The following is a 13,258-nucleotide window of genomic DNA, read 5'->3' as shown; positions in this document are numbered from 1 at the left end:
TTTACAAATTTACATTGCTTGGAATTAAAGGAAGTATAAAATAAAACTACTTATAAGTAAAAGAAAGGGACAAGATAGAAGTGGGGGAATGAGAGGAATGACTACATAATGAAAAATTGAAATTGAAGTCTTCTCCCCACCTTGATCTTCTTCTTTCTCCTTCTTCTTCTTCTTCTTGGTAAGAGCTTCTTGGATGGGTGAGATGAGATTTAGACAAAGTTTTGGTAGGATTTAGAAGGCTTAGAGAGAATTTTGGATCACTAGAGCTTTTCTTTCTTTGCCTTGGATGGGGGTCCAATTTATAAGATTTTTGGAGACCATTGGTGATAACCTTGTCATAATTCTTAAACTTCCCAATATTTTCATTAAAATCTCATTGAAGGACCCTAATTACCTCTCTTCTCCTTGGCTTTCATGGTCTTTACATCCTATTGGGTTTAACCAATCTTAATCATCAATTGGTAGGATGGTAAAATCCCAAAAGTTCTAGAGAATTCTTGATGGAAGCTAGAATGATCCTAAGACATTGATTTTGAGTCAAATTGGAGAGAATTAGCCCAAATGGCATGTAATTATGTGGATGATTTTTGGACTTTTTAGACATTTAACCTAACTAACACTCTAACAACCTAGAGATATTCTAGCCTTTGTGTACAAGTTCTAAAGAATTCCCTTGATAGGATAAAATGGTCATAACTCATGGAACTTGGTCAAATTATGTTGAATCATAGAAAATCTAGTTGAATTAAAGATGAGGTCAATGGGCACAAGAGTAAATCATCTCTATTTAAGTTAAACATGGTGAGGTTAGAGAGGTAAAATACTTTTGTGGGGACCAATCTTGACCAAAAGTCCTTGTTAGAAGATCTTGAATAATTACTTAAAAATCAAGGTGATGCAATTATTAGAAAATTAATGCAAGTATAAAAGAGTAAAATGATGGAATTTCTTGAAGAAAAAGTCATTAATGAAAGGGATTAGAAAGTAATTTGTCTTAAGGAAATTCGAGCACATATGGGTCTTGCAACTGCCTAACGTAATTGGTTAAACCTAAGGTTCCGTCAAGTCAAATTTAACAAAAATCCAACCTTGGTTCAGCCAAACAAAATTTTAACATTAGGTTCGACCAAGCTAAAAAAATGGCCTGGTTGAAACTAAGGTTCGATCATACCAAAAATTCCCTCTAACGTGGGTAAGGTTATTCCTGGACTAAAAATGACCTAGTCGAAAGTAAGGTTCGGCCAAGCTTAAAATTCCTTCTTAAAATGGCCTTCAGTCCATGTGGCTACTTGAAAGATGGGTTTTAAAATCTTTTGAAAAATACATTGGGTCAAGCCTATTCTCGAAAGATTCTTGATGCTCTTGGACTCGGCCTTGGCAAAAATTGAGTGTCTACACTCAGGATACACAATTGCACATCCTCATAATATGTGCAGTTATGTATCTCGAGGAGTGCAGATCTATGGTTCAAGCACATGTCACGTCAGGAATCGATCGATTGAGTATGCCACATGGGGGAGTCATTTTATCACGATTCTTTAGAATATACTTAAATCTCACACGAACTTGAAGGAATTTGAACCTACAGAAATATCTTCTTTTGAAAGAAAATAGTCGGTTCACCGTGTCAAACTGAAAAATAACAAGATCGATCCCCTTTCATTGTAAGTTAACAACTCGAGGAACCCGTCCTACAACATTCTCAAAAGACTTTGGATTTCTAGTCTCACCCATCACTAAAACTCCGTGTGCACGAGAAAAGCTTAGGAAGGAAGAGAAAGGAAAGAAGGAAATGGATGAAACCTTTCCTCAACCAACAAGGATCTATTCCTACATAGTTAGGGCGACAGTCCCCCAAGGGCAATGCAGCCTTTGAAACCAAGAGATGAAGTTCAAGTCACCCCCAAGCAATCTTCGGACTTTCTCTCACTAGAAAATGCAGTGCTTCTCTCTCTCTCTCTCTCTCTCTCTCTCTGACATATGAAAAAACATATGTAAAAACAATGTAACATTAATAAAATTTCAAAATATAGGTTAGAAGTTTTGGATTGAGATGATGTTTTGTGAGGATGATCTCTATGATGGGAAGATCATCCGAAAAAAAAAAAAAAATTAGTCCAATCTAAAACTTCTAACCCTATTAAAAATGATTTAGAATGTGGACCGTCGATTTTTTATCAATTTTTATCAATAATTTATAAATCACTTTTGATGGATTTAGAAATCTCAGATTGAGCTGATTTTTTGTGAGGATGATCTTCTCATCATAGAGACCATCCTCGCAAAAAATCAGCTCAATCCAATGTAAAATTTTAAATTCATCAATCAATATATTCTATGATCTTGACTATCATGATTTTCACATACAAATTTAAATAACATATATGATTTTATAAAGATAAACAACATACCTGAATCCATAGCAATTTCTTTGTTAATTGTTGATCTGAAAATATGGATTTCTTCAGGCAATGAGTTTCTCTCTCTTGACCCTTTCTCTTAAAAGAAAAAAATGCATTTTACTCACTGATGATGGAAAATAGTATGATGCCTCTTAAAATGGGTAGAGAGAGGACCCATTTCCTTTAGTAACTGCTGAGTAGTTTTTGTAACTGCCCCTCCACTTCCCATCAAAGTTAGAAGTTAATAGATAGAGGAAAACTACTTCTCTAAATGTTAGTAACCACTACTCTAGAGATTAGATCAGTAACTTCCTTTTATTAAAGACTAAAAGTGTCATGTGGGACAGAAAAAATATCTAACATTCTCCCACTTGGCCCATATGACTAATTTCATTTTAGCCTCAATGAAGTAAACATTATGCGCATAAAACACTAATCAATCTCTAACTTAAATTGGTCATCATAAATACTATAGTTAAATAAATCACTAGTATAAGTCATGGCGGTTGTACATCAATAAGACGACATAGTCCCTTCCATGTACTATAAAACTAGCAATTCAATCAACCATAGTTCATAAATGAGAAGTATCCATAATTGGTCCGACAAAATTGTCTTTGTAAAAGACTTCCTGTTATCTTTTATCCATTCTCATAGATGTACGTACAAAATGGAAAACAGGAAAAATCAGAAACATGAATAATGAGATCTCAAAATGTCTAATAACATAAACATTGCAATCCAAAACATAACAGGCATCAAAGGTTACAATCAAGACCCATTCTTTTAACATGTTCTTTAAATGTCTTTGGTGGTAACCCTTTAGTTAGTGGATCTGCAACCATGAGCTCTGTTTTAATATGTTCAATAGACACCCGTTGTTTCTGAACTTCCTCCTTAACGGCAAAATACTTTAACTCCATGTGTTTAGCACCATTAGAGTATTTGTCGTTCTTGGAGAAAAATACAGCTGCAGAATTATCACAATAAATTCTCAGCGGCTTCTCAATAGTGTCGACAATAGCAAGTCCTGAGATAAAATTTCGCAGCCATAAACTATGAACTGTGGCCTCAAAGCATGCCACAAATTCAGCTTCCATTGTGGATGCAGCAATAGTAGTCTGCTTAGCACTTTTCCATGAAATTGCTGCTCCAGCCAACAAATATACATAACCAAAAGTTGATTTTCTACTATCAACACATCCAGCAAAGTCTGAATCAGTGTAGCCAATCACCTCCAAATTATCAGACTTCTTAAAAGTAAGCATGTAATCTTTTGTTCCCCTTAAGTACCTCATTACTTTCTTTGCAGCTCTCCAATGATCCATTCCAGGATTACTTTGGTATCTGCCCAACATACCAACTGCAAAACTGATGTCTGGCCTGGTGCAAGTTTGTGCATACATCAAACTTCCTACAGCAGAAGCATAAGGAATTCTTTCCATCTGTTTACGTTCCCATTCATTCTGTGGACATTGCATGAGACTAAATTTATCCCCTTTCTGAATTGGGGCAACACTAGCTGAACAGTTCTCCATACCAAATCTCTCTAAGATTGTTTCAATATATCGGTTTTGAGACAACCCCAACAAACCACGTGAGCGATCACGGAATATTTCTATTCCAATCACGTAAGTTGCCTCACCCATATCTTTCATTTCAAAATTCTCAGAGAGAAATTTTTTAGTTGTGTACAATAAACCAAGATCACTACTGGCAAGCAATATATCATCAACATATAAGATCAAAAATATAAACTTGCTCCCACTAACCTTCAAGTATATACACCGATCAACGATGTTTTCCTTAAATCCGAAGGAAGTAATAATATCATTGAATTTAAGATACCACTGTCTAGAAGCTTGTTTAAGTCCATATATTGACTTATTTAATTTACAAACCATGTGTTCTTTTCCCTTTATGGAGAAACCTTCAGGTTGATCCATATAAACCTTTTCTTCTAAACTCCCATTCAGAAAAGCAGTTTTCACATCCATTTGGTGTAACTCTAAATCAAAATGAGCAACTAAAGCCATAATGATTCTAAGTGAATCCTTCTTTGATACAGGAGAGAAGGTTTCCTTATAATCAATACCTCCTTTCTGAGTGAAACCTTTGGCCACAAGTCTGGCTTTATGTCGTTCGATATTGCCTTTTGAGTCGCGTTTGGTCTTAAAGATCCATTTACAACCAACTGCTTTATATCCTTCAGGCAATTCGACAAGTTCCCAAACTTTGTTTTGATCCATTGATTTCAATTCATCATTCATGGCATCAATCCATTTATTAGAATCATTACAACCAATGGCTTGTGAAAATGAAATCGGGTCTTTACTGGTCCCAATATCATAATCAGATTCTTGTAAATACACCACATAATCATCAGAAATAGCAGGTCTTCGTTCTCTTTGAGACCTTCTTAATGTTGATTCTTGTGGTTCTTCCATAATTGGTTCATTAGTGATAATCTCATTGGGGAGTGATTGATCAATAATTTGTTGTTCAACATTGTCAGATGATTCTGCAATTATAGGAACAACAATTTCTTTAGAAGTTATGGGTTGTGGGACTTGCACCCTAACTTCTTGAATATTTGTTTTTTGTAATTGATTACTCCCACTGATTTCACCATTCTCAATGAATCTGGCATTACCCGTTTCAACAATCTTCGTACTATGATTAGGACAATAAAATCTATACCCTTTGGATTTCATTGGATAGCCAATAAAGTAACCACTAATGGTTTTGAAATCCAATTTCTTTTCATGTGGATTATATATCCTAGCCTCCGCTGGGCAACCCCAAACGTGTAGGTGCCTTAAACTTGGCTTCCTTCCTGTCCACAGTTCAAAAGGAGTCTTTGGAACTGCTTTAGTAGGAACCCTATTTAATAAATAAACAGCGGTCTTAAGGGCTTCCATCCATAATGAAATGGGTAAAGATGAATTACTTAACATACTCCTAACCATATCCATCAATGTACGATTACGCCTTTCAGCCACTCCATTCTGCTGAGGCGTACCTGGCATAGTGTATTGTGCACATATACCATGCTTTTCTAGGAGTTTAGCAAATGGGCCAGGGTGTTGACCCAATCCATCATATCTTCCATAATACTCACCACCTCTATCTGATCTGATAATTTTCACCTTTTTATCTAATTGCCTTTCAACCTCAACAATGTACACCTCTAGAGCATTCACTGCTTGAGATTTGTCATGCAATAAATAGATATAACAATAACGAGAAAAATCATCAATAAAAGTGATAAAATATTTTTCTTTACCAAAAGATGGCGAGTCAAAAGGCCCACAAATGTCTGTATGGACAATTTCAAGAAGTTCTCTACTTCTTGTAGCACCTTTCTTTATGTGTTTGGTTTGTTTTCCCTTAATACAATCCACACATACATTGAAGTCAGTAAAATCTAGGTTAGGCAAAATCCCATCTTTTACTAATCTCTCAATTCTTTCTTTGGATATATGACCCAAACGTCTGTGCCACAAGTGAGAAGAACTTTCATTGATCAGGTTACGTTTAGTTCCAACATTATGATGTAGGGTTAAAAGGCTTTCAGCAAAACGACTATTAAGATTTAGTTTATATAAACCATCACATAAACTACCAAACCAACGAAAGAAGAATTTTTAAACAAACTGAATCTTCTATTACGAAATGAAAAAGAATAACCTTCAAGGTCAAGTTTAGACATGGAAACCAAATTACGAGAAATAGAAGGAACATAAAGTGTCTGAAACAAATCTAGATAACAATCAGTGTCTAAAAATAAACGAAATGTTCCGGTAGCAACCACTGGAACTTTGACTCCATTTCCCATGACTATGGAACTTTCATTTTGGTTTAAAGTCTGGATTGTAAGGAAGCCCTGCATCGAATTAGAAACATGAACAGTGGAACCTGAGTCAATCCACCAAGTATTAGAAGGAACTTCAGTAAGGTTTGATTCGAAACAAACGTAAGCTAAAGGCTTACCTTTCTTTTCAAACCATGCTCTACGTTTGTGGCAATCTCTCTGTACATGCCCAAACTTCTTACAGAAACGGCACTTGATACTGTTTTGTCCCCTCTGATGAGCCTCTATACCTTGAGGAGGCCCATTGAATTTAGGTGGTTCTACCATTTTGCCCTTCTTAGGTTTCTTCCACTTCTTACTAGCTCCTTTGCCTATAAGGTGAACTGAATGATGTCCTTGTTGCTTAAGCCTTGTCTCTTCTTGAACAAGCATATTAGCCAATTCATTTACATTCCACTTGTCTTTAATAGTGTTGTAATGAATTTGAAATGGCCCATATTGAAGAGGTAAGGAGTTCAAAATAAATTGAACAAGAAAAGACTCATCCACATTCATCCCAAGAGCTTTCAGTTTAGCAGCTAGATTTGACATCTCAAGGATGTGCTCATGCATCCCACGAGTACCATCAAACTTCATGGTGGTGAGTTCAGCCATTAATGTCCCAGCAAGAGACTTATCAGCTGAACGAAAACGTTCTTCCACAGTCTTAAAAAATTCCTTAGCAGTGTCAGGTACAGGAAGTGTAGATTTAATGTTGTTCGCTATACTCATTCGCATAAACATAATGCTCAATCTGTTCGATCTTTCCCAAGAATGACTTAGAGTCTTTTCTTCCGCACTACTAACTTCAGTAATAGCAGGCGGTTTCTCAGTCCGAAGTGCTAAATCAAGATCCAGTACACCTAGGTGAAACTGGACTTGTTCAGACCAATCTGAGAAATTTGCTCCATTAAGGATCGGAACAGATGAAGCATGTGAATGAAACGAAACAGGAATTGAAACTGCAAGTAAATATATGCTCACACATTAATGCTTTGAGTTAAATAATAAACAATAAATAGTATTGTTGTAACACATCTGTGGATGAAAATTACAACATACAAAAAATTAAACTTTTAACTATTATGGTAATTCCCTTTCACCTATTAAAATAAAATAAATAATTAATAATGTATCCATAATCTGATAGGTCCGTTACCTTTGGGTATCCGATTCCACTTCTCAATTAAGGATATACATTAATTATTTTACCTTAGTATATTAATCACAAGAAAAGTGGTGCACCTTTGGGCCAAGCCAAAATATTCTCATGATTAATAATACATATAAATATCTATTCAAAATTTGCAAAGTCATTTTTCTTAATACTTGGGATATGAGTATTAAGATCAAAACTACAACTTGAAACCTATGACTTTCTAGTTGGATCACTTTGGTGATTACCAAACTATTTCATAAAATAGGATTTCAAGATGAAATAATCACTTTGTAAAATAATTTATCATTAATCACATCAAATCATCATTTAAACAGTTTCATACATATGACAATTTCATGTTCAAATAAACTATAAAAAATAATAATAATAATTATTATTATTATTATAAACAAATCAATACAAGAGATGTTACTCATAAATTTCGGACATGATTCAGATTTTTATAAATGATACACATTTTGTGTGTTGTGTTCTATACTGTAGAACAAATCATGAGCAATATTATCAATTAAATAAAAATAAAAATAAAATAAAATTGATATGTAACATCATGCTGAAAATGGAAAGTAGAAAATGTACTAAAATATGTAATTTTCTCCATTAATTAAAGCAACCAACAACATCATGCTTTATATATGAGAATCCATAGAAAACACGTTGGGTATAAAATAAATGAGATTTTATTTTGTGGAAAACTTTAATAATCGCAGCGGAAAAGAAAAAATTAAAATCAAAACTAAATCATATCATATATATATATATGAAATCTTCCACAAATAATTGATTGCAACAAATAGATCATAATGGAAAATCAAGAAAGTCTTAACCTGTGGCTCTGATACCACATGTAAAATTTTAAATTCATCAATCAATATATTCTATGATCTTGACTATCATGATTTTCACATACAAATTTAAATAACATATATGATTTTATAAAGATAAACAACATACCTGAATCCATAGCAATTTCTTTGTTAATTGTTGATCTGAAAATATGGATTTCTTCAGGCAATGAGTTTCTCTCTCTTGACCCTTTCTCTTAAAAGAAAAAAATGCATTTTACTCACTGATGATGGAAAATAGTATGATGCCTCTTAAAATGGGTAGAGAGAGGACCTATTTCCTTTAGTAACTGCTGAGTAGTTTTTGTAACTGCCCCTCCACTTCCCATCAAAGTTAGAAGTTAATAGATAGAGGAAAACTACTTCTCTAAATGTTAGTAACCACTACTCTAGAGATTAGATCAGTAACTTCCTTTTATTAAAGACTAAAAGTGTCATGTGGGACAGAAAAAATATCTAACATCCAAAACCTCTAACCCATGTTTTGAAAAACCATTGTTTTTACATATGTTTTTGCACACGTCCCTTGAACCGCCTCTGTATGTATCAATTGACCCATATAACCAAGGAATATTCCCTTAGATATAATACAAAATATATTAGTAATTTGACTTTTGATGCTAGCATTGGGCTGTAAATGATCTTCTTGTGGACCCATTGGTAAAAAACTTCAGTTGTGTGATATGAAGTTACGAGGCTTGTAATTAAGGCTGTAATTTTGAACTAGTAAATCAAGGTTGGTATCCAGTGGAATGTCACCTACTCGTCAGTCGAAGATAGCAGAATTCATCAATAATTGAAACATTCTTTGTATCACAAAGAGGAGTGATACCATACATCACAAATATAAACTGTGTTTTTTTTATATGTTACCTACTGTTCGATGGTGAAGCCGAGGCCAATACATGCTTAAGGTTTGATTAATATCAAGGTTTAAGATCTTATTCTGACGTTGTTATAATTGAAGCTTTTTCTCAATTGAGACATTCTAAGAATGTTTCGTCTTGATTGAAATTATGACATGCTTGTAATGTTTATAGTCAAATAGGTTTAATTTGGTTGGACAAATTTGTATTTATTACAGAATTTATATATATATATATATATATATAGGGTCGGGTTCCAGCAACACACATTGCGACACACATATAGACAACTTGTTTGTCTTATATGGGCAAAAATGTTTGGAATGGACTGATTTTTTGTGAGGATGATCTCTGTGATGAGGGGATCATCCTGGCTAAAAATCATCCCATTCCAAAACTTGTAACCCCATAAAAATTGATTTACAAAAATTGGACGATCTATAATTTTTCAACAAAAATTGGACGGTCTAGAAGTTTCATAATGAGCTGATTTTTGGTAAGGATGATCTCCTCACCACAGAGATCATCCTTACAAAAAATCAGCCCATTCCAAACATTTTACCCATATAAGACAAAACACGTTGTCTATATGTGTGTTAAAATGGTTGTCGTTTGAACCTGACCCATATATATATATATATGGGAAATGTTCAGCAACAAACATTTTGGCAAAACATTTTTCAAAACATAGGTTAGAGATTTTGGAATGGGCTGATTTTTGGTGAGGATGATCTCTACGGTGAGGAGATCATTATCACCAAAAATCAGCCCATCCCAAAACTTCTAACCCCATAAAAAATGATTTACAAAAAATGGACGGTCCACGATTTTTCAACTTGTAAACTGGGGCTAGAAGTTTTGGAATGGGCTGATTTTTGGTGAGGATGATCTCCTCACCGTAGAGATCATCCTCACCAAAAATCAGCCCATTCCAAAACCTCTAACTCATGTTTTGAAAAATGTTTTGCCAAAAAGTTGGCCATTGAACGCCCCCCATATATATATACAGTCCACGATTTTTCAACTTGTAAACATGGATCATCCTCACCAAAAATCAGCCCATTCCAAAACCTCTAACTCATGTTTTGAAAAATGTTTTGCCAAAAAGTTTGCCCTTGAACGCTATATATATATATATATATATATATATGTGTGTGTGTGTGTGTGTGTGTGTGTGTGTGTGTGTGTGGGACGGATTATGGGACATACGTAAACATAATGTAATAATAATAATTTTTCAAAATATAGGTTATAGATTTTGGATTAAGTTGATTTTTGGTAAGGATGATCTTTATAATGAGAAGATCCTCCTAAAAAAAAAATCAGTCCAATCTGAAACTTCTAATCCCATCAAAAGTGATTTAGAATGTGGACCATCGTTTTTTATCAATAATTTTGTAAATCACCTTTAATGAACTTATAAGTTTTAAATTGAGCTGATTTTTTGTGAGGATGGTCTTCTCATCATAGAGACCATCCTCACAAAAAATCAGCTCAATCCAAAACTTCTAACCCATATTTTGAAGAACCATTATTTTTACGTATGTCCCTTGAACCGCCCCCATATATATATATATATATATATATATATATATAGGGGAATGACTTCCTTTTATTTTCATAAAGGTATGGTACACTAATTTCTAATTAGATTTGATTGTTATTATTATAAAGAATCTTTCCATAATTGAAATTATAATTTTCCTCAAATATCTTATCCTGAGAAAAATCAAAATTTTGTATGCTAAATTGGTTGACTAAAACCACAATGTTCAATCGGTTTGATGGTTGAACCATGACTTAGGTCCAGTTTTTAAGGTCTTGGTGGACACTATTCATCAAATATATAATGCATGAGAGATTCCAAAGAAACTCTAGGGATATTTACATGTAAAGGCAAATTTAAAATTTTAGATAATTAATAAAACTCTCTAATCATTCATCCTTGTCGGCGTAGTATTAATAGAACCACTTAAATCTTGCATCTTTTGATTATTCATCACATATATTACAAGATCTACGGATCCACGCTAAAAAAAATTATAATAAAATTTGGACTCGAATTAAACAAAGGTTTGATCTGAATTTTTAACATACTATATCTTCAATTATGGTTCGAATAATTCCTTATACATATGGTAAAATGTTGAGTCGGTCATACAAAGACTATGAACAGATGTGTTTGGTATGCTTTCCATCTCAATCCATCAGCTGACATCTGTAGAGAGTTGCTCTTTCAAATGTTAAAAATGACCCGACAAAGACACTCCACCATTTTAAACAAGTTAAACTCACCATTAATTAAATATTAAGCAAACAATGATCCTCACATTTTCCTTTATTTTCTAAGCAATCTTATTTCTCTCAGTCTCTCCCTCTTTAGCTTTGTTTCCTCTAAACTTAATTCGCTGGCTCATAATATGGGAAGCGAGTGCAATCCATGTAAACGACATTATGATCTTAGCATGTCAAAGAGAACAAGAAAACCATCGAAGAAGAACGAAGGAGCTGATCAAACAATCATACCCATTACCATAGCAGGCTTTGATAAGGATGTTGATCATAGAAGCTTAAAAGAACTGATCGATGGCGACAAAGAATCAAAGTTGAGAGACGAAAAGGAAGAAATGAAACCGATGGAAGCTCCAAGGGACGGCAACAATAATTCACTAAGACACTATTTCAAAGAAGAAGAGAAAAATCTCCAAATAGTGAAAAAACAAGAAGAAGAGGGAGGAATGGTGAGTCGTTATGTTAAAGTTTTTAGCCATTTGATCAAGGTTAAACGTGTCGGGTCCAGTAAAAAATCCCTTCTTAGGTTAAAATTTTAAGATCAAATTTGTTAATAGAATATTAGATAGGATGCATTATAAGTATACATTGATGCATCAGCTCATGGATGCATAATAATAAGGTGTATATTGATGCACCAAATCATTGTTATATATAATTTTATACTTAATCTTATGTATCAATATAAATCTTATTCAAGTGCATCATATTTCAGGAATATTTAGTGTAGGATCTTTTGTTTTTTTTTTAGTTTTTTTTTTTTTTACATTAATTTTTGTTCTTCATGAAAGAAGATGATGGTATGTGAAGTGGACGCTTTGTATTACAAATTATTAGACCCAATTCAATATAACAAATTGGACCATGAAGTATATAATACGTGGATCGAGCAGTTGATTTGGACTAAATTTTTTTCAAATTGGTCGGACCACGATCAGACCTGATTCAATTTAGTTGGACTCACCGGCATTTTATTAAAATATCTACAAATGGGTATACTTTTATCCAAATAGATTATATAACAAAATCTGATTGGACCTGGTCGGATAACTTGTTGGGCCTGGTCTTTGAAGCACTTAAACTCTTTCGATACGCTTAGCTTAATAATAGCTGATCAATCAAGATTTAATCAAAATGTTGGACTTACCAAGTTGATTCAGAAACTCACTGATTTGAATCAAACAGATGTGGAGACAAGTTGGAAATTTAGCTAAGTTATATATATTATGTCTAATATTTTTTCCCTGAAACAAGAAAAACAAATATAGTTTTTAAGATTTAAAATATTAAATTTATTTTATAAGTACATTTTGATTTGCCAATGATTCTATGAGTCATTAAGTTGACTTGACTCGGTGGACATTTCGGTGGAACGAGTTTTAAAAAATTGACTCCCATTCTTAAGAAAATAAAAATATATATTTTGATAATTCCTAGGATATATAAATCCAATTAATGGATAAAGGGAAAATTTGGCATCCAGACCCGAATGTACCATGTCGTTGATGGATGCTAATCTAATGTCGTCTCTGCATAACCCAATCCAACACTGTCATTACCGAAGTGAAGTTCGCAAGTTTTAGTATTTAAGTTGCTATTCATTTGGAACATTGAGCGTCTACCATATTGATCAATCAAAGAACCATCTTCTAGCCAAGGGTCAACCGGACCTTGGAGGGTGGCCCTAAGAAATTCATAGCTTCATGGGATTTCGAACACTTGACCTATTCTTCCTAGTGAGCTTACCAAGGCTCGACTTCCCACTAGGCCAACCACAAGGAGGGAACAAAAATTCTGAAAAAAAAAAAAGGGTAAACCAC

The 13,258-nt window shown here is 33.8% G+C and overlaps 1 protein-coding gene across 1 annotated transcript; it reads right to left on the bottom strand.

The window, feature by feature from the left end:
* Positions 1-6,151: 6,151 nt before the first annotated feature.
* On the bottom strand, positions 6,152-7,330 carry LOC147384364 (uncharacterized). Its single transcript, XM_086426127.1, has 2 exons — positions 6,396-7,330; positions 6,152-6,288 (listed from the first exon to the last, which is right to left on the bottom strand). The coding sequence occupies exons 1-2, from the start codon at positions 6,997-6,999 to the stop codon at positions 6,254-6,256; spliced, it is 639 nt and encodes a 212-aa protein (XP_086282253.1). The 5' UTR covers positions 7,000-7,330; the 3' UTR covers positions 6,152-6,253.
* Between the last annotated feature and the right edge of the window lie 5,928 nt (positions 7,331-13,258).

Source organism: Akebia trifoliata, chromosome 15, assembly GCF_017979445.1.
Source record: "Akebia trifoliata isolate Shusen 1 chromosome 15, ASM1797944v1, whole genome shotgun sequence".
NCBI classification, from domain to species: Eukaryota; Viridiplantae; Streptophyta; class Magnoliopsida; order Ranunculales; family Lardizabalaceae; genus Akebia; species Akebia trifoliata.
Note: the sequence above shows the minus strand (reverse complement) of the source record. Positions and strands in the feature narration are given on the sequence as shown.